The 23,288-nt window shown below is 34.2% G+C and overlaps 3 protein-coding genes across 3 annotated transcripts; 1 reads left to right on the top strand and 2 right to left on the bottom strand.

Moving 5' to 3' along the window:
• Positions 1-630: 630 nt before the first annotated feature.
• Positions 631-10,342, bottom strand: LOC108205250 (putative RING-type E3 ubiquitin transferase C3H69). The gene is made up of 8 exons (XM_017375133.2): positions 10,213-10,342; positions 9,523-9,610; positions 8,643-9,427; positions 5,621-5,690; positions 3,728-3,816; positions 3,562-3,630; positions 1,753-1,832; positions 631-948 (listed from the first exon to the last, which is right to left on the bottom strand). Exons 1-6 carry the CDS (start codon positions 10,221-10,223, stop codon positions 3,594-3,596), a joined length of 1,080 nt encoding a protein of 359 aa, XP_017230622.1. The 5' UTR covers positions 10,224-10,342; the 3' UTR covers positions 631-948; positions 1,753-1,832; positions 3,562-3,593.
• A 3,203-nt stretch (positions 10,343-13,545) lies between these two features.
• LOC108209261 (expansin-like A2) lies at positions 13,546-15,718 on the top strand. Its single transcript, XM_017380079.2, has 5 exons — positions 13,546-13,811; positions 14,070-14,179; positions 14,278-14,456; positions 15,106-15,238; positions 15,347-15,718. Exons 1-5 carry the CDS (start codon positions 13,664-13,666, stop codon positions 15,575-15,577), a joined length of 801 nt encoding a protein of 266 aa, XP_017235568.1. The 5' UTR covers positions 13,546-13,663; the 3' UTR covers positions 15,578-15,718.
• A 1,131-nt stretch (positions 15,719-16,849) lies between these two features.
• On the bottom strand, positions 16,850-22,198 carry LOC108204516 (uncharacterized). Its single transcript, XM_017374003.2, has 5 exons — positions 20,549-22,198; positions 19,440-19,624; positions 19,131-19,301; positions 18,389-18,841; positions 16,850-17,698 (listed from the first exon to the last, which is right to left on the bottom strand). The coding sequence occupies exons 1-5, from the start codon at positions 22,029-22,031 to the stop codon at positions 17,264-17,266; spliced, it is 2,727 nt and encodes a 908-aa protein (XP_017229492.1). The 5' UTR covers positions 22,032-22,198; the 3' UTR covers positions 16,850-17,263.
• Positions 22,199-23,288: the final 1,090 nt, after the last annotated feature.

Raw genomic sequence — 23,288 nt, 5'->3', positions numbered from 1 at the left:
ACATGAATCATATCTCTATCTAATCAAAGACTATAGTTTGCGGGAAAGATTGAATAGATGTAAAGCTCAACTTGGATTTTTCCTTTCTGTTTTTTCCAATCAAGTCCAACTTAGATTTTCATTTTGTCAAGAGTATACACGTACGAAAATCTTTCTTTCAAAAAAATTTACTATTTAACCAAAAAACATACAAGACATCCTTGAAAATGTAGAAAATAAAACTTTAATATCTTATTTTCATATTGTCAAGAGTACACACATACAAAAATATACCAAAAATTACATTGAAATATAAATTGAACATCTAATTTAAAACAAAAAAAATTAGAAGATATACATGTAATTTGAATAGTTGATACTAATTCAAGAAAAATCGTACTTAAACCACATAATTATAACGCAGTTATTATCAAACATAAATGAAATTAGAATATAATGCAAATGAAACAAGATGTTTAGGTTAAAACTGAATTGCCATCAAATACAGAAGTAAAAACTATGTGGACATTTTTTTGGGGAATTGCAGTAGGTTTTCGAAATTTCATGGGAAAATAAATGAGTTTAAGATGGCTTCATCTCAGTATGATGAACCTGGATCCTGAATTTCAGAATCTCCTAAAACAGAAGGTAGATTCAAAACACCTGAATATATAAAATTTTGTTTTGCAACATTATTAGCCAGGCAAATAGAAACATAAAGCCAAGTAAATAGAACACAAAACATAACACTGTTATTCACAGCCATCATTGCATTTAAGGGACCGACAGGCAGGCAAGGATACATAATCCCTTATTTTGATCAAGTTCCTTTGTGTTCATCCAATATATATATACCTTTCTACTTTATATATATTAGATTTAAGTTTGTGTATAAATACTCCGATCCCCCCTGCCCTCCCCTGCATCTTTAATTTTCTTCCATAGCAGCAAGCAGTCAATCATTTAAACCTGATGGAAGGGAAGAAAAAACATATCAAAGTCAGTGATCCATGTAGCCTCAAAATTAGTACTGGAAAGAGTATAAGCTTCTAGCAAACAAGAGACACTTTCTATGCAAGCTTAAAAAAAAGTTGTTGCCAACTTATGCGTAAAATTTGTAAAGACATTAAAGTTGGAGAATAAAATAGAAATGAAGGGAAGGATCATGTTTACATAAACATCAAAAAATAAAATTTAAAAGAAGGATCATAACATCAAATTCCGTAGGTGTGATATTTGAAATATTGGGACTTCAATGGAGAGTATGTAGCATTGCACGCATACTTCTTTCGGGTTCCATGCAGCTGTGCAGGCATTCGGGTGTGAGTATTTTTTTTTTTAATCCCCTTGGCAGACAAGTGAAAAGAAAGACATAAAACTCAATGTTCATTGCAGCTCTCTCAAATCCATAAGAGAACTGTACATGGCAACATTGTTCCTGCATTTAAACTTTCTAATATTGATAATTTGGCTATGTTCATTGAGAATTTTCTTTTTCCTCTAATTTTTTTTTATATTGTTTTTTGAAGACATCTACTTTTCGCTAATGCAGCAATATTAAACCCATTCCTCTAGTTTGGGGCAAGATTGTGCACATGGCTTGTGACCTCTCAAACAAATCGAACAATAACAGTTTCTGTGGCTACAGTAAGAGCTCACACATTTTTGTAACTAAACAGTCTGTCAATAATGTTGAAAGTGCTAGCATGTTGCTGGTTATTGGTATGTAAGGCACAGTTACCAAAGATATACAAGCACTTGAGTGCACCTCACCTTATGAAAAAATCGCACTCTGCCGCTGCATATTTGATGATATTTGTTTTCCTACCATGGCACATAATCTGTCACATATCCTGCAACAGAACAGCCTCTTTAGGTTGCGAATTACATCTACTACTCCCCACTTCTTTAAAATAGTATTTTCAATTTTTCCAAATCAGATCTAAAAGACCCAATTCGCAATAAGATTACAAAATAAAACCCTTGAAATAACAAATATGGACAAAAGCAATACTCTTAATTCATTAACTATATTGACTTGTGCTGTTGTGCATAATTCACAGAAAATATGTAACTCCAAAAATTTTAGAGAATGAAAAGAATAAAACTAAGCAGGGACCAAAGTTAGAACAAATAGCAGAATAAGAAACTAAGACTAATCCGTCAACCACTAAGAAACAAAAATCCTCAGGCATGAAAAAGTAGAAAGAGGCAAGGAGTGACAAAAAAAGGGTATATTGAGTCATATCTACACACAGAACTTTCTTTTTCTTTTCCCAGTTAGACTATCAGCTCAAGAATTGCCTTCAGAGATAAATGATAGAGAAGTATATTCATGACCATAAAAGGTTTAGAAATTTTTTAAGAAAAGGACTCTGCGGCTCTACCCATTCATTGTATTAAACATTTCTGCTAGGATTAGGTATATAAATTTAACCTAGTACCCAGTAAAAACCTTGAAGAAGTATTATAAGATCAGTTCGCATTGCTGGCACCAAGAGTAATGTAGTGAACCTTTCCTTTACCACAACTGATAAGAAGAGCGACAGTCCAGCTACTAGTTTCTGCTAATCTCCAACCACCTCAATCATGCCAATGCACTTCTCCTTACCTAGGTATTTACTATGTCGTTCCCAGGAATATGCTTAGCAATCCATTAGTTTGTGACGTGTTCATGCCTTTATTGGGCTTCATTAACACATAAAATGCTCTATTTCAACTCGAGGTGAAAAAGGAAATAAAAAGCTCCTCATGACAAGCCAAAATAGTATAGCATAAATGTGAATGTCTATTGATAGAGAGCTACAGATGATAAAGAATTATCAGCTCATCAACCAACTAGGTTGGGATATAGCAGAGGCAGAGCCTTCAAGGGGCCTGCCAGGGTCATGTAGCTGGCCACCCTTAAAATATCATCACAACTCTTCATATATATGATATATTCATAAGCAGAATTATGTAAATAAAAATAATGATAGCAGAAGCGGCGGCAGCCGCCAACAATAGTAGTGGTAGTAGTGGTACTAGTAGTAGTAATAACTGTTATTTCATTATAACATAATAACAAAGTAAAATTAAACAAATAAAAGAATACGACATTAAATTACCAAACACGAAAGAAAAAACAGAATAAATGTTGTTTATTACAATGTTATTTTTAAGAAAACATAATTTGTGAACAGTTTAGAAACGGGTAGAGGCAATGTTAATGAAGAAGAAACAGATATAATTTCATAAAAATCCGTTGAGTAACACAAAAATCAACCCAATAAACTGCATCGTATATATTATTATGATGATTTACTAAATATATATAAATGATATTGCCAAAATATTCATCCAACTTTTTCTAAAGATGTATAATTTTTCCAAAAGTGACATGTAAAATGGGAGGCAAGGAGTATATGCTAAATATTCTATCAACAATTGGTCGTCGAGATTGCTTATTCAAATATACTCGTAAATGAGACTGCTTTCATAAATTGTCAGGAAATATAATCTCAAATTCTGAACCAAAAACTATACATGGCTACAACACAGAAGAATCCGGAACAGTATGAGATAAGAAGTCATGTCATTTACCTGATACAGATCCTGGAATCAAGACTGGATTTTCACCTTAGCCGCAAACTGTTAAGGAAGTCTGAGAGCCTGAACCATAAGCATATAATCAGACTCACACAGTTAAAAAGAAAATATTATGCATTAATAAAACAAACAGAAAAAGAAAAAATAGTATATGGTCAACCTAATATCTTTAGCAATCACTGTCATTCCATCATCAGCCCCAAGATGACGTAGATCAACTTCCTCAAGATGACCATCACGGTATGCATGCTGTAAGAAGCAATATTGATGAACATAATAGGGAGTGACCATAATCTTGAAACAAAAGTACTGATTCCCAAAATACATACACATCTGCTAACGATAACAAACATGAAGATATGAAGACTAACTTAGAAAACTAACAGAAATATCATAGCTTATGCGGGCATCAATGAGACTTTGGAACAAATCTCTACAGTCATGAGTTACACAAACTATGGAAATACTTTGATGGCCATAACCTTTTTACCATGTCTAATAAAATTTTACAATCTTAATATGATCACATTCGACAACATTAAACGGTCCTATCCTAGTCTGAAAACACGAGGCGATGAGATCTATAAAGCCGAAGGGCGAAGCAATGAAGCATAAGTGAGGGCTTCGAGCAATTGAAATGGTGAACCCTCAGATAATATAGTTATAAAAACCTAGATATTACATTTATTAAAAATAATGTACTACAAATTACAGATAAACATGAAAAGAACCACAACAAAAGTTTAGCTCCCAATTATATAAAGCAACTAATGCCCAACTAAAACCATCTTCATCCTTATCAGTCCATCCATATGAACATCATCTTCCTCCCCTGTAGAACAAACTCTAATACCTTCTTCTATATAGTAACAGTTTTGATTATACTCTTATATCAATCTATGTTAAATACTTTTTAATATACTCCCATATATTAAATTTAATTAATAATTAAAGTAAATCAACATTTATTGCCCCACACACACACACACTGTTACAGCAATAACTAATATTTTGTTTTCAAGGATAAATCACACTTTGAAGTTAGAATATATAAACGACATGTTTCTTTGACTAAACACCTCATAACACAAAGGTACACACTTCAGGTCACCACGGGCCTCAAGAAACTTTTTCCAGACCTCAATAGCTTTTTTATACTCGGCAACTTAGTTCACAGTCATCTCACAACTGCTCATGAAGTCATCATAACAAAATTTCTCACTGTATAAGAAAAAGATGTGATGTATACCCATGCTTTACTTTTACATAGCCCTCAAATTAACAGAAAGTCGAAGTCAAACAAATCATTAAACCAAAAGGCTGAAGGCATCACTTTCTGCAACTTGCAGTCCTAAAAGAGTCGCTACATAGCATGATTTTCAAAGGTAGATAAAATATGATAGCAGCAGACTAGAATAGAAGCTCGAGGAAAATAATTATCAACAAGTTTTGCCGAGTTCTGAAAATGTGAAAAATTATTCAGAATGGCAGATACACAGACTAGAATTGAAGCTCGAGGGAAATAATTATCAACAAATTTTGCCAAGTGCCCAAGTTCTGAAAATGTGACAAATTACTCAGCATGGCGGATACTAGATTTTAATGCTTAATGCAAAACACATTTTGCAGCTGTAACCTACGGGCATTGGAGCAGCAAAACCACAATAAAAATACCTAAAAATGTTTCTAGTGCAGTATGGAAACTTTAATAGCTGGACTTTGATTATATCGCATTCACTTTAATATACACTAAACAATTAAACATCATATAATATGATATATCAATGAGTACAATATCTAACAAAAGGCTTAAGGGTGAGGCTGTAAGGCAGATAAGGTAACAAAAAAGTAGTGCAGTAACAAATATTTGCATGTACAAAAAAATAAAAGGAAAGGCAACTACTCTGGCCAACATGGCTATAATATATTTTGCAATAATTAAAAACAGTTGGCAGTACAAAATTTTAAGCTCAATGCAAAACGGTGCAAGTAAGACCATAATTTAGCAAACAAATGATACTTTGACCCCAGATTGATAACTTCGACTACTTACTTTGTAAAAACAACTTGTTCCAAATGGGCAGGAACCCTCTCCAAAATCAAAGTGCTTGCAGTCTATAGACCTGGAGAAAAACATCCCAGTTTTAGTGGGAAAAAACACAAACAGCACACACAATGCATACAACGATGCAAACCCTGAATAGCTGCAAAAATCATGTATCCAAATATAAGAATTGCAACAACATTTTACAGAGTAGAGTCATACATCCAGCTAGTCAATACACACACACACACACACACACACACATATGTCTATATGGGTCATGTTCCACATAGAACCATTAGCCATAGAACCTTTAGAACCATTAGCTTATTTCTAGTATTGGTTAGGGTTCTGCAGCAGAACTGCACATGAAAAAATGTCTTAATTATGTATTATATTTTGAAATTATTTTTGAACACACAACGATGCAAAAAAAATGTATTTAGATTTAGATCCTAAAAATCTATGTAAATAATGGTTCTATCGTTCTATTTTAAGCATTGGTTTTCTCTTGAGCGCGACCTTTGTCTATATATATATATATACATATATATATATATATATATACACACAACTGCTCACGTACAAACCAAATTAGAGTACAAAGTACAAACTACAATCTTAATCTAGGCTCTCAGATGGATCTAATCTAATGGTCCCCTAAAAGTCTCCACAAACAATTAGAATACACCCTCTTACACATGATCCCACATAATCCCCTCCCTCTTTAATTTGATTTTTCCCGTCAATTGGTAAGTTTTTTTTTTTGTTTTTTTTTGAATCTGACTTCAATGTATTCTTCTTCATCCACCAACAATCAATTTGCATATCATATGTGCTATATTTCAATGTGATATTTTTTTAAAAAAAATTGTAATTAGTAGTTGAAGGAGGTTTGTATTGGAGTAAGACCTCAGAGACCATATATGTGCAAGCAGAACATATTTTGCATAATAATAAATTTTGTAATGTTCTGCTTGCAGAATATACATATAGTCTCCAATAAAAAGATGGTCTTTATTTAACTCAACTTCATATATATGTTCTTCTGTTGACGCTTAAAGCATATTTATATGTAACCCCTTCAGAAAGCTGCCATTGGCTTCTATTCTTCTAATATCACCCATATATAATTCATTTTTCAAGATAAATCATTATTCCTTAACTTGGATTTTAATCTATGGTATCTTGCCTTTCATAATATACTTTAGCACTTCCAGAGTTCCAATTAAGACGAAAGAGATTATAGCTGGACAAACTATAACATTCTGTTATCTCTAGATTTATGAATACAAGTAATTTCCATTTGTGATTCAGAGCAAAAAACTATAATAATTATAAATAGAAAAAAAAAAAACAAATACAAACCTTACAAGTACAACATATAAGGAAGTGGAGAACAAGACCTCCCCAGGCCAAAAAAAAATTAGGGAACAATGGTGTGGATAAAACTTAAGATCATTAGTTCAAGCACCTTTGGACAAAAGCCATAATAAAAACTCAATCTCAAACTCAAAGTGAATTGAGTTATACAAGTAACGACTATACTAATAAAGATAATTGTTTTCTGAGAATAACACCAGTATGAGAATCGGTACTCACTTCTAAGACCAGTACTATTAGTAGATTTGCAGAATACTCATAAGTTACATAATTATATTACTTTACCTAGGAATTGGGATAGGGGATCAAATTCGTTAAATTATAGAATTGTCTTCTATAGTTCTATTGCTTTCAGGTGTTGGTAGATACAGAACTACTGCAATAATGAAGTGCCATACCAGTCCTATGACCAGAACCAAAGTTTATAGATATATAAAAGAAAACTAAAAAGATCCCCTGGCTTCTACTCTCACTCTTTCTGTTAGGACAAAGGACCTAAAATAACTTATATTTTCTTACTAGTATCTTCTAATACGAAGAGTTAGTTACTTCTTTGTATGAATTAAGAACTAGCAACCTCAGGAATGTTATGTTAAATATATCATTACGGAATATCTTTCTACCATATTTCTATTTATCTGTCTGATTACTTTACCTCTCTAACTGTCCATCCTTTTTTCTCTAAATTTTACTCTCTCTACCTGTCCATCTTCGTCTCTATCTTTTTGCAGATTCTCGACACTATATCTCACAGCTTCCACTAGTTTCTTCCTAACTGTTCAACATATATTTCCGAAAACTTTAGCGCCGAGTTGTCCTCCACGATACCTCCAGTAATCTAAGTATCTAACACAGGCAGATCTCAAACTCGACAAGTGAAACCCGATTACAAATTGAGCATACTTTTAGGATCCATCATCCATCTGATGTTTTTATGTCAAACATGTTCATGGCTACTCAAGATGTTGATACGAAGTGCAATACTAATATGGAACAGACGGAGTACAGGAATAATTGTAACTGGCCCTTTCAAATACAGAAAAATAGAATTCATTTACACAGTCGATCTCTTTCATAAATATTCAGAAGAAATTAGTTGTTAAGTATCAGAGAAAATTGAAGCTTATAGATACTTCTCTATATAATATAATTCTGTAGAGATAGATTTATAGTATTTCCAGCAATTTGCAACATATTATAATAGATTATTACAATCTTTTAGGTATGCGCATATATGATACTCTATATTCAGTAATAATTATATTGTGAAATATTATAATAACTTATTACAGTCTTTTCTACAGCAATTTGCAACATATCGTGATAAACAAACATCTTAAAATCATTCTTTGATCTGCTAATAAAAAAAAATACACTTTATTCAAAAAGATATAAAAAATATGTAGAATACTGAATATAATTCTGTCATCCCCTTATACACTTTTTACACGCATCAAACTGGCAACTTATGCAAAAGAAATTGACACACAAAATTATTATTCTCTACATATTCATCCAGCTTTGTTGTGTAGAATGAAATGCTTATCCTAGCACAAGACTGATGTACTACGTGTAAATAATCAAAACCAACTATAGAATTCTTGCTTCAGCAATCAACTACGGAAAAAAAACAAAGGTTTTGACTTACCTGAGTTTTGACTTGTAACTGTCTACAATTTCCTGCTTTTCCTCTTTTGTGGAATACCATATGACGCTGGGAATGACAAAGTATGAGAGTTTTCGACATATCGGGCAGGCTCTTAATGCAGAATTCACATCCATTCCAGAAATTGGAGAGCTGCTGCGCCAATTTCTTATACATGATACACAAAATGGATGATCACATTCAGATAACAACCCAAACTTCCGTTCAGCTGCGGTAGGTTTTGAAAGAACACGTTCCAGGCAAACACAGCATTCTATTTCTTGACTACGCTTCAATGCCTCAAGGTGAATATGCCTTTTCTCACACATTCTTGAATGCTCCTCTCTCTCCTCCAGTCTAAAAGGATGCAAGCAATGTTTTCCACAGGTGGGACATAGATCCCCATGAATGTGGGGACATTTCTCGCCACGGGGACAGTTACCAGCAGCAGCAAATGAGCACATGACAAGTTCAGCTGGATTAGTCCCAGACTCCCGGGTATAAGTGTCATCTAATGATTGAGGAAGCGCAGATATTTCATTCCATGCTGGGTTAGTAGCTGGAACAAAGGATCTGCTGGAATCTAAAAGTTCCCTATTAACACCTTCTGCGGCAGTTCTACCACTTGCAGCATTTCTTGAAGAATTTGTTGCAGGAAAAGAACCAGAATACTGGAGAGTGACCGCTGATGAAGATGTTGCACAAGGTTGTGACCGAGAAACCTTGACATGCTCATATCTACAACGACTTCCATAAGAACAAACTCCTTTTTGATAAAAAGTGCACACCTGTCAATAAATTATAAGGATGAATATGTGTGAATGGTCAAACATGTTTAGAAAAATCTAAGATGGTTCCAAATGTCAAGGCTTTAAGTATATACATTATTCGCAGGGTCCTTCCAATCATGCGAAAACTCACAATTTTCCCCTTTTAAACAAGCTCCATGGGAATAGAACTTGCAAAGAACCCTGGTGCAGCCAAAAGTCACACAAGAATCAAGAATAATTTGCATCCAAGTACCCAACTAAATCAACACAGTATATTTAAACATAAAATCATCACTTTAAAATGACCAACACATTCGCTCCGTTCTGACGAATTCTAATCTTAGCAACACTTTTAACTCAACTCACCCATATCCTTCAATACAATACAGGCTATTAATCAAAATCTTGAAACCCGAGAAACACTGTTAGAACCAAACACTAACGCATACAACACAAAACTCCACATTAATACGCAATATTCAAACCCTCCTTCACCAATTCTTTTCCAAACCATTCATGTCGCATTTTCCCATATAACTCAAGCATACAAATCCAAGTACAAAAAACTGCAATTTGCATAACAATTATCCTAAAAAATCCCAGACCCACAAATATCTTTGCAAGAAAATCAAGAAAAATGACCAAAGTTGAACATAAATCCCATCAGTTAAAGAATTAAAAAAAAGAATAGATAAACCAATCAAACAGGCAAGAAAAGAAGAATCAAAACAAAAGAAGTAAGTAAAATTGGCAATCTGGGCAATCAAGAAACATGAAAATACAAGACAAAAGAAAGGGGTTACCTCTTGGACATGACTTTTATGTTTTCACCTGAAATGGAGGCAGGCCCTGTCCTGTAAAAATATGGGTTGGGGGGATTACAAGCAAATATAGAACAAGCAGATGCCTACTTATGCAACTGGCGGTTCAAATGTCTCACTCTCTTTATTGTTTCTTTATTTATTTCTTTTTTATATCATGACATAAATATTTGTTTTTCCGTAAAAAAATAAAGATGTTTATTTTCACCTGATCAAAATACCAGTGTAACAAAAATGTTCTTTCGTGAAAATTTTGATTAAAATTATAACCGGACATATGTGTTATTTAATAAGTGTAATTAACATGTGTTGCTTATTAAATTTAAAATGTCAAATAATATATTTCTAATAACGAAAAAAGACGATATTTATAGAAAAATGGTGTTTGGATGTCTTTTAAGTCGACTTCTTGACTTATAAAGTCAGAATCAACTTATCAATATCGTTATTTGTGTAGAAAACTTATAAGTTAATTCTGATTTAAAAGTTAAAATACGAAAAATTATAAATACCAATTTTTTTTAATGATTTGTTTTTATTTTTAAAATTTGATTTTACAAAAATGTATATGATCATTTTAAAAAATAATTTATAATATAAATTATAATTTATTGTTTTTATTATTTTATAACAATTTTTATACTTAATAAGTTATAATTATCAAAAAAACTATGCAAACACTTAAAATAAAAGTTACATTTCACTAAGTAACTTCGTACTCATCAGTGATAACCATTTTTTATAAGTTAAGCTATACCATCTCAAAATTGCATTTCAGCTCACTCTAAAACTAAAATTCAAATCTCCAAATCAAACATAAGCACTATTTTTACGGGAGATACTACCTGTGTTATGATGTTTATACGTGGAGATCTAGAAATTTAGTTTAATGAGAGCAAACAACTCACAAAAAAAATTGTCTTTTAAAGGCGAAATTTTCTAGGACGACACCAAATGCACATATTCAATATCACACATTCCAGTTTGTGCTTCGGCTACCTAATTAACATTAATCTAGTTAAATTTATGTGCTGTGTTTATATAATCTGCACTTGTAACAGGTGCTTTTGCAAAGATTTAGCTAAAACAATAAGATTTGAACCGAAACCTGAATTGCATTGATCTACCTAGATTTATGTGTTGAGTTTATACAATCTTCACTTATAACAGGTGTTTTTACAAAGATTTAACTAGAATAAGAAGATTCGAACGCGAAATGAACTAACTGGAGGTGCTGAAACACAAGCGTGGGTCAAAAAATAAGAAGATTTGAACCCGAAATTCATAAAATTTAGTGTTCAACACATGTCTACAAACACAGGATATAAATAACATTTTACATAGATCCAAACATTCTTATAACCTCCTCGAGTTCGAGCATATAATTCGGAAATGTCCGACTTGTATGAAGAATAAACTGAAATCTACATTATCCTAACATCTTGGTGGCCATATGTCAAGCGTATGATTATATGTTCAAGAGCATTTTCAGATCCATAAAAGGACTTGCGTTTTCTCAAAATAACAAAGTTATTTTCGCTGAGAGGGCTTGGGCTAACCTTTTCAAGGCATTGAAACAAAATGTAGTGAGATGAGTTCAGTTTCTGTAGTACATATAAGCTATATCCTCTCTGTCATTTAACTTTGGTCTAAAATCCCGGCTTTTGTAAAAGCCTTTACTACATAAAATCTGTGTCCTCTGGCGCCTAAAAGGCTCTGACAGAAGAACCATGGCTGTTTCCAAACCAAACATGAGCTGTTATGTTTTGGACCTATTCTTACATTTTGATCATTGTACTTGTACTTTGTTGTCTTCTCATATAACCACTTGTGTGCAATGAATCATTCAACTGCTCCCCCTTCCTTCCTAAAGTGTGCGCAAACGTATCTGGTTTAATGCCAACACTAATCATGATTGTTCTTGCCATTAATTCGGGCTGTTAGATATATTTTTCAATGTTCTGTTATATTGCTTATTCAATGTATATATTTTTACATGAAACTTGCAGCATAATTTAGCATAAGTGGGATTCAGCAATTGCGTATATGGAAATCTAGAGTCCACAGCTAGTTTTTGACATGCCTCTAGTGGAGTGAGCACCTCATCAATTCCATTCCTAAGTGCTATTCCATCGATTTTCAATCACAAAGCTTCTCTCGTGTGAAAAGTAGAAATATTTGACATTACTGTTTTTGTGAGGGTAAACCGTGTACTCATCACTACACAGTACACACGTTTATAGTGCATTGCAATACTAGCAATATCTTCAAATAAACCATTAACCACATTCAACCATCAACATGAATAAATTTAAAACCATGTTATATGTCAACGTTAGAGCATCTCCAACCACGTTGGCTATAATCGTTGGCTATATGGAACCTTTAAGACGTTATATAAAATTTGTTGAAGCTGTAAGACATTTTGCTTCAATGGTATTGGCTATATTGGTTGGCTATAATTTAAAAATAGTATGTTATTAATATTTTAGATTGTTAAAATAGAATATATCAGTTCAATATGGTAATAAATGATGTGCAATTTCCCTAGAGGTTCGACAAATTTAGCCATCCATAAGAGGTTGGCTAAAATTAAAGACAACAGCTGGGCATGGTTGGAGTATGAGCTTTTCGAGCAGTTGGCTAATTTTCCCCGGAAAGATTTTTTGTACAAATTTAATTACACTCCTGAATTAAACTGAGATCTCAAATAAGATACCCCGCGTGACTGCATTTAAACATGCCATAAATAAAAAATATATGAATTTATTGCTCTAAAATTAATTAGAATACATGGGAAACAAGACATGCCATGACCCTAAAACACGTCTTCCCACGTTAAGTGAAATCGCGACATAGGGATCCCTTTAGATTCGTAGATGTTACTCCTAATATTATTACTCCTCCAACAAAACGAAGAGCAATATTCTATAACTAGTACCACAAAACAATAAATAATTTTTTCTGTTATTTTCATCATGATATTTAATAATTCTTCATCACAAATTAGATAAATTAATTGAATTTGAAAATATTGTTTAAAATATATGACCGCTTTATTTCATAATTTATAATTTAAATTTCTCTATTATAATAATTAAAATAAAATTATACAAATAGACAGTCAAATATATATTTTGGGAAGACAGCTGGCTATGGAAATGTAGTCGGTGAGAGACATACATCAAAGTGCCTGCTATTATCCATTTCTTTGGTTATTTTCAGTGTTTTCCCCGCCGCGTTTACGTAACAGATCCCTTTCCTTTGGGCTTGGCATCAAATATAAATACATGCACTCCTTGCTCTCCTTTTCATCATTTCTCTCCATACACAACCCCTTCACTCTCTTCTTCTTTCTTTTGTTTCTTCATATTCATACGTTTCCTCTCCTATATAAACACTTCACTGCTGCATTTCATAACATATAACAATCATGGGTTTCGGACATATCAAATTTCTTTCTGCTGCTTCTCTCTTGTTTGTAATCTCGATGCTTTCATCATCGGCCGAGGCTAAAGAATGTGGCAAATGTGTTTTTCAATCCAAAGCTGCTTTCTTCTCTAGTCCTTCTGCACTCTCATGTAAGCCTTTCTTTTCCTTTTAGTATATACAAAATTTTGTGGAGGCTAAATAATAAATATATCTTAAAATACTTGTCAAACAGTTTGACAAAAAAAAGTATAAAGAAATGAGAGAGGTCGGTGAGCTAAAATATATTTAGCCTCCACAAAATATATTTTATTAGAACGTTAAAATATGTGTTGAGCTCCGTCGTCAACAATTGAGTGGGAAGGAGTAATATAGTCAAACATTATATTATGTGATTATTTATGATGCAGCTGGGGCATGTGGATATGGTTCATTGGCGCTAGGATTCAGTGGGGGTAATCTTGCAGCTGCAGTTCCTAGTGTTTACAAAAATGGTGCTGGTTGTGGTGCTTGTTTTCTGGTAACTTTTACATTCATCTTAAACTTGTGATATCTTTTCTCAATTGGATTCTGATATTTTTATAATTTTTATACTAAATAAGAAGATATCGGTTGCAGATTAAATGCAAGAACTCGAAACTTTGTAGTAAAGAAGGAACAAGAATTGTAGTAACTGATCTTAACAAGAGTAATGAGACAGACTTTGTGCTAAGCTCTGATGCTTTCAAGGCTATGGCGACCAAGGGCATGGGGGACTCTCTTCTCAAACATGGGATTGTCGATGTGGACTATAGAAGGTCAGACCCAAATTTTATAAATAATTTGATAATTTGTAATAAGTTATAATTAATAAATAAATGCTTTGGCTTCAGCGTATTGATAAAGTGGGATAATGAGGTTTTGTTGCACACTTGCACCCACCATATGAAAAGTAGGAAAAGGGTCCATTTTCTCACACAATATTTGCTGGATCTTCTGGCATGCAGGACCAAAACTGTATATGTATATATATTTTATACTATATAGTGTATATAAATTCAAGGACGGATTTAGTAAGGGACATGAGGACGTATCCGTTTTAACAAATTTTCAACATTTTTTCATTATTATAAATTTTATAAAAATTTAAAAATGCTCTCATAAATTTTAAAATCATAAAAGAGTTTGCCGAAAATTTACTTTTATCCCTGGCAAAAAAAATATTCTAGACCGCCCCTATGTATACATGTGTGCGTGTTATTGAACTGTCCATTTATGCACATGCTGTATTAATGCTTGTGTTACAACTTCACAGTTATGGCAACATGAAACGGATTACATGGATCAGTTCTGATATCTGAGCATGTGTTTCTGTTCCTGAAATGTTTATATTAATTTTGATTCTTAATTAATTGATTATATGTATAAATATGTGCTTAGCACTGATGTGTGTGATTAATGTGGCAGAGTACCTTGTGATTATAAAAACAAGAACTTAGCTATAAGGGTGGAAGAATCAAGCAACAAGCCAAATTACCTGGCAATCAAATTCCTCTACCAAGGTGGTCAGACTGAAATCGTTGCAGTTGATGTTGCTACGGTAATTAATTAATTTTAATCCAGTCTGATAGCAAAAAAACAACTGTAAATAATTTCTGGGGATATAGTGTAAAATGTTATTAATTAAACAGTGAATTTGAAATGGTAGGTTGGTGCTGCAAATTGGAATTTCATGAGCCGAAACTATGGCGCGGTTTGGGACACAAGTAGAGTGCCGAAAGGGGCGCTGCAGTTCCGGTTTGTGGTGACACAAGGATTTGATGGATTACAGTTGTGGGCAAACAAAGCAGTGTTACCAGCTGATTGGAAGACTGGTGTGATTTATGATACTGGTGTTAAGGTCACAGAGATTGCCCAGGATGGTTGTTATCCTTGTTAAGATTAGACCTCCTCTGCTAACATATTATATTAATTCTATCACATATACTTGATCATAGACTTTCTTCTTTAGATATATGTTAACGGATGACTAGCTATAGTCATATAATTACATAAATTAAAGAAACAGAGACTTTTATAACGATAAGGACAATATAGAAGGTGTGCTCCATGGCTTAAGCACTCTCGACTCTTGTTGATTTTTCTTATTTACACTACAATTTGAATCATATTAACATGTCATTACACTTAAATTACTGATCATATAAATTTTTTTATCCAAAAGAAACCCCTGTTTGTAGATTTCCAGATCCGTCACTGTGGCTGAATAATGACAAAGACTATAAACTTTTTTGATATTTAGCATTGTTTGTTCATGCTGTCACATTGTTTGAATATAACTTAACTCGGGATATCCCGTAAAAAAAGCAAGAAAGTAATCATTAGATCTCTTCTTATGTTATTGACATCTTTTAAAGACTAAAGTGAGTTGTCGTGAGGGGAAATATCATGAAAGTAATTTATCAGATCTCTTTGTACGTTAGCTGCACCTTTAGCTGAGTTGTAGCAAGGGGAAATGGATCATGAATTCATGATTCGCACCACCTTCACTTGGGATTGTTGCCCCAAAATGAGTGGTCCGTTCGAAAAAGTTAAACGAAAGTGCATATGCATGAGCTGTTTCTGTGGTGAGGTGATTCAGTGGAAGATAGAGAAGCTAGAGTACTTCAATGGTTTATGGTTGTATAATTCGAACCATATAGTTCAAGTATTTAATTAATTGACTCGCTCACTTCTGCCTCGAGAATACTGATGTCATAACTCATGAGGCTCAAGCGGTCAAGCCCACTAAAAATGGAAAAATGTCACCAAACAAAAAAAGTAAATAACAAAAAATCGGGGGATCCGAAATATTCACAATAGATACCATGTACTCAAGAATGTCACCGAATACCCATCCTCAAAATGTATCATTCCCAATTTTTATAAAGAGGTATCATGTAGTTAATTTTTATCTAACTCTGGGAAAATGCATAGTCTTGTCAGTTGTAAACGTATATTTTTTGCCATCAACGTAAAAAATTAGAGATGAATTCAAGAGAAGATAACGTGAGAAAAGAATCTCTGAATTCGGTCTGGATACTAAAGAGCGTTCTCATAATAAGAAACGAAATAGATGGTGAAATATAAACATAATTATTTGTAAATTGCAGGATGGTAATACTATCACGTGGGAAGAAAATATATACACACACTCCTGTTAGGACACAGGTAGTAGCAACCAGGAAGCATCACATTCCAATACTTGAGAGAAAATTTATAAACCAGTTAAAGCTTGCTACAAAAATTACCACATCGGCAACTCTCGGCTTTCCGCGTGATCATGCTTTTTTTTTTCTCTTGCTAAAAGGTCGATGGTGCGGCAGAATTTTGATTACAAGTTAGAACGCTGACAAACAGAAGAACAGGAAAATTATTAACAAGGTTGCATCTGTATTGCAGTTAAGCGACAGACCAACACTCGTCATGCTTTGGTCATTTCCAGCACTGTGAATATGATGACAAACATGCATGTCAAAAAAACTTGCCTCGTTACATTTCTATCTTGCAGTCCAGATACAACACAAAAGTCTCGTGCTTTGTTCATTTCCAGCAATTCAATGAATATGGATACACAAACCACATTTTACGCACCTCGCTTCATTCTTTTTATACGCTCAAGAGCACCAAGTTTATCATCCTCCTCCTTAACCTTGTCACCGTCTTCATCTTCTGCTGATCTTTTCCGTATACCACCATAAACTGTTTCTGGAATATCTTTCTGGGTGATCTCAACATTACCTTCGTCTTCGCTGTCACTTTCATCTGGAAGCTCAATGTCTTCTTTATTAGCAGCAACCTTCAGACCACCTTCGGTCTGCGACTCAACTCCTGCACTCACAAAGCCCAGCAGCCGTGTGCTATCCTTAGCAGCTGCATCATTTGCAGGAGGTGCTAGCTGCCTCTCAAGAGCAGCCATATCATCACCAAGAATTCCATTTCTCTTCTGAGGGTCCATTGCTTCCTCTGAATTAGGCTTTAGATCCTTTTGCATCATATACTCAGGAAGAATAATGTGCGACTGAAGAGAAGAATAAGATGTTATTAATTACGGTACATCCAGAAACATTAATGCAAACATTGCGACTCAATTAGGAACATAAAAATTAAGCCAATTAAATTCATGTGTACACAGTAGGGCCAATAATATCATGCATAGAAAGTTTATACCAAAGAATCAATATTGATTCGTAAATACTATATTACTATGGGATAACTTTAGGATATAGGATCATGAGCTTATGTAACATGACCTGTTCAGCTTGAACCCTAGTCTTTATTTTAGATTACAAACAACCTAGACTTTTTGAGGGTAGACAAAACCATAGGGCACTAATGCAAAAGATACTTATCCGGATACTTTTCTTTACAGATATTAACAAAACACAGTACATAGTAACAACATTATCCTTAGACCTTACGAAAACACTATATACAAGATGTTTCACAAATCACAAAATGACTTATATATGTAGTAATTTATTATTATCATAATTATGCATGTCAGGTGAATGTATGCCAGGTAACCAGCTCACACAAACCTCCAAATACAAGGGGATAAGCTGTTATCATACTTCACATATATCTCTCTGTGTGTGTGTCAGGAAAGCGTCATAGTAATGCAGCTAATAACCATGGCTTCAATACAAAATATAGCAGGACGACAATGGCATAGCATTTGAAAATATTTCAATCAAACAGAAGTATGTACCTGACTATACTTTGCAGTAACACTCCTTTTGATACGTAGCATCTCCCTAAAAGTATCTTCATTACCATGTTGAACCTCAAATTCATGCCACTTGCTCCAAAAGTCTGCATCAGATCTTGGATCTGCGAACTCAGATGCATGCTTGTATATTCCACGAGAGCGATCTATCTCTCCTAAACTCTTCTCAAGTTCAGCATATTTTATACACATTGTTTTAGCATCCTTGTCCGGAAGCCCAGATTCTATTGCTTGCTCATATATTTCCCTAGTTTTTGGTACCCCAAATATTTCAGCTACGCGAGCTATGTATATTTGGTACATGCTCAATTTTTCACTGGCAGGAACAGCCTTTGTCGCTTGATCATAAACACTCATAGCTCGCTTGGCTAGACCGTGATCCTCTTCCAACTTAGCATATTGTAAGTACAAAGGCTTCACTGATTCAGCAGGAGCCTGAGGAAAATAAAGTTAAAAAAGTTAGCATCTTAATACATCACACAAACAACATAGCAAGCACCAGGCTTTACAACTAAATTTGCAAACGTTATTCTTGCATTTTTGTAATTTATATTTAAAGCAGATGTTAAGTTGTCAGATATTGTTACTACTATATTATATATAAATATGGCTTAATTTCTTTCTCTTCGGTATGCATGAAATACAAGCATCCAAGCTGTAGCTTAGGTGTATGTAAATGTCGTGAACCTCAAATTATGAAATTAAAGGATAAGATTGTACATACCATTTCAACAGCATGCTCAAATAGCTCTCTGGCTCGTTCAAGCTTTGACTTTCCGTATCTTTTAACAAATTTAGAAAGATAAGTCACCCATATATCCTTTACATGTGGGTATTTAAATATCTTCACGCCTCGTTCATAGACCTTAAAAGCATCCTCGAAGTACTTATGGTCCTGAATACATCATCCATCAATATTTGTCAGTATCAAGCCGAGAGACAATAAGAAATATAATGTGATGTGAAAGCATGCAGAAATGAAGAAGATATATGATAGTATGAATATGTATAACATTAGAAGTCTGATGCTTACTTCCAAGAGCATAGCATAATTGATTATAATTTGGGGTGTGGCGATCCTTAGGTCCAATATCCTCTCATACACTGCACGAGTTGACTCCAAGGTACCTAAGCTCTCCTCCAGGTCAACATAGAATGTCCAAAGCCTGAGGGACTTGTGCAGCTTTATCTGAACGGGTTCATTGCCATCAGCGGCCACTGCACCATTGGAAAACAAAATTTCGAGAGTTAATAATAATTCATAATTGTACAGACCAACGTGAGAAGAGGGGCGAGGGAGAGAGAAAAAGTAAAGTTATGTCACACATAAACTTTTTTTAATTTATGATCATTAATTCCACACTCAAACCATATTTGTGGTGATTTTCCAAAATGAAATCATGTTGCTCACAGTCACAGGTCATGATTTCCAAAAATCATCACCTACCAACTGCCTAGACTCATATTAATAAGTGCAAGTTCCAACTAATCACTAGCCTATAACTTGAGGTATATTTGATTAAAATAAACAATGCACACAAAACTATAATTTCAAAAAAAAAAAAGGTATAATATACCAGATCCTAAACCCAATATACCACATAAACTGAAACACAACTGTCTAACTTGTGTGCAGAAGTTTGTAGAATCATAATACTATAGGTGTTGTACTAGTGCTCATAATTGCGTAGTAATGTTGATAACTATATCTCTTAAGCTTCTATACTAATCTTATCTGCTGTCATATTATGTTATGACCTTCTAAAATCAAGCTAGCTATTTACTAAAAATTTAACTTGGGGCTTGTGATATCTGGGCTTCAGTTCACGAATTTGTTTTGCTATTAGACATGTTCAGCTCAGAAAGTCTGCTAATTTGGTGGAATTTGATGTCCTGGGAAAGCAATAAGCATTAACAATCCCTACATCATGCCAGAAGAAATCTAACAAGGCAAATACACAAAGAAATTACAGATGAATACAAGCACCTCAGCATGAATATATCTAAGGTTACATATCAAATAATACCAAGGAAATTAACTACCTGCGACACCAATTCGTTTCCCTATAGCTAGCTTTTAGTTAGTATTTAACCCAAGCAGTCATACATCAAAAAGAAAAATTTGCAGGAAAAAGAAATTACCTCTACGTTTGACCTCAACTGATGGTTCAGCTGTAGCCCGCCTCATCACCTCAAGTGCTACCTTAAAATTCTTGTGTCTTAGTTCCATCTCTGCCCATTCACACCAAACACTAGCCAAATTATCCACAGCTTTGTAGCCAACTTGTACAGCCTCATCAAATATCACCCTAGCATCATTGATACCATTGTGAGTCTCAAACAATTTAGCTAAGGCAACCCACAACGTATGAGGCTTTCCCACAGCTTTCATTGGATCAATAGTCCGTACAGCTTGGGTATAGGTCTCCAGTTGCCTAGCAGGGTTCCCTTCAAATATCTTAACTCTCCTATGCCACTGTTCCACATTATGAGGGTTTTGCCTAAGCAGCACACTGTTAGCTAATTCTGGCCTCCTATCCATAAGATCTTCCAACCGAGCTAACCCCAAATTCACATCTCTATCATCCGACAGCCAAAGCTTTTTAATCTTCAACTTAATATCTCCAACATTCAACCGATCCCCTTCATCATCATCCTCCTCTTCAACCATCGATCCTTCCCCATCCTCTTCTTCACTCTCACTCATATCTTCCATCTTCAAAGCAAGCATACTCTCTTCAAACTGCGAATACGCATCAAAAATCACACTAAAATCCCTCACAGTCATAACCGTCGTCATCCCCTCTTCAAAAATATCCCTCGCCTTCATCAACAACTTCCTCCTAATATAATAATCCGCCAACGATGTCCACAACCTCCCAACCTCATCCGTAAACTTCCTAATCCCACCCCTAATAATCGCATCCACATTCAACCCCGATATCTCATTGGCATGCTGCGTCAACAAATCACACAGCTCCAACCACAACTTATGCTTCGTCTTCCCTTTAATCGAATAAAACGTATCGTCATTCAAAACCCCCGCCAACCTCTCCGCCGCCTCTTGCCACAACTCCGAGTCCACCAAAAACTCAATAAACTCCTCAATATGCCCGGGATCATACTTCAAATACCTCCTATAAACCCTCAACGACGTCTCAATCGGAACCCCTCTCTGACTCACAAACACCAAATAAATCTCCCAAACCCTATCGTGCTGCGTAACAGGCAACGCACACAACGCCCTATCGAAACACCGCCTAGTCACTGTAACTAACTTCTGATCAGTCAAAGTCAACAAATACATAATCCAAATCCTCGGCATTTTGTGCATAGTAACTAAAGCCCTTTCAAAAGTATTATTAAGCGATTTATATTCATAATGACTAATGGGAAAGTTCCGAACCAATTCGAGACGTTCTCTTAAATAAGCGTACCAGAGCTTGTAGCTTCCGGGGAGAGCTTTGAGGGCGCGCTCGTAAATCAGGCGGCGCTTCTCGAACGGCGAGTCAGTGCGAGCGATTAGATAGCGCCACCAAAGCTTCAAACTGAATGGGTTGCGGAGAATCTCTTCCTCATAGATGAGGTCATCTTGGCTCGGATAGTATTCTTTGGGAATTGACATTGTGGCCAGCAGAGAGATTTCTATGTATGTGTGTGAAGAAGAAAGAGGCGATTCAGAGTGTTAGGGCTTTTGGGGATTGGGGGTGTAATTTGGGTATTTTAACTCTGTTTTTTTGTTTGCTTCAATCTGAATCTGACTAGAAATGTTTATGTGATTATGTTCGCCCTATATTCTTCTTTCTTTCTCTGTTTTTAAAATATAAGTGTGTAAATATATATTTTATTGAGATTAATGGGCATGAGAGGTGTATGTACTAATAAAAGTATGGGTAGTTCTCCTGTAGAATACAAGGTTTCTCTTTGATGGCACATTCATCCATTTTATTTTATTTTATTTTTAAACTAATTTTTTATTTATAGTGTATATTTAGAGTTTGAAGTTTTTGAAGCATATTATATAAAACTTTTGTTAAGTACATGTTAAATTACTAATTTTAGTCCTTTTTGATAATCGAATCACAATGAAAAAATTGCGTGAAAATAATATTTTATAGTATACAAAATTTTGTTATATTTAAAGTACATCATCATCAATTTTATAAATTTAATTTTTACATATTCAACGAAACTGATTTATCATAATATTATTGTTATAAATTCATAGTTTCAGATAAATATTACATAAAAAATTGTACATGAATCCACCCGATTTTAATAAAAAGAGTGAGAATCGAGTATATCATCTAAACAAAATATTATATTGTTTAAAACGTCCTCTCAGGAATGGTTTACTAAATTTTCAGCAGCTCTCTCATCAATGAGAGATTCAAACAATCGAGGGCTGATTATTCTTTTTTTCTATATATCAGTCTAATAAACAAACTGATATGTTCTGATACTTCTTAGGCATTGAAGTGTCACGTTTCTCTTATGATATATTTTTATGTCAACAAATTTTTTTTTTTGATACTATAAGAGGGTTTTGGCCCCATATAACCATATTTAGGTTCAAAATGCCCTAAATAACCAAATACCCGGAAGATGGCCCTCAATAACCAGTAGAGACGTTTTTAGAGTAGCGTTTTTGTTAAAACAACAAAAACGCTACATCGTGTAGCGTCTAAGTTACAAAAAAAGTTGTTTTTTTGTTAAAACAACAAACGCTACATCGTATAGCGTCTCAGTTCTTTTTAAAACAACAAACGCTTCATCGTATAGCGTCTCAGTTCTTCAAATCAACAAAAACGCTACGCGGTGTAGCGTCTCAGTTCTAAATATAGATTTTTGTTAAACAGCAGAAACGCTACACCGTGTAGCG

This window comes from Daucus carota, chromosome 1, assembly GCF_001625215.2.
Source record: "Daucus carota subsp. sativus chromosome 1, DH1 v3.0, whole genome shotgun sequence".
Classification (NCBI taxonomy): Eukaryota; Viridiplantae; Streptophyta; class Magnoliopsida; order Apiales; family Apiaceae; genus Daucus; species Daucus carota.
This window is presented reverse-complemented; position numbering and strand designations above follow the sequence as displayed.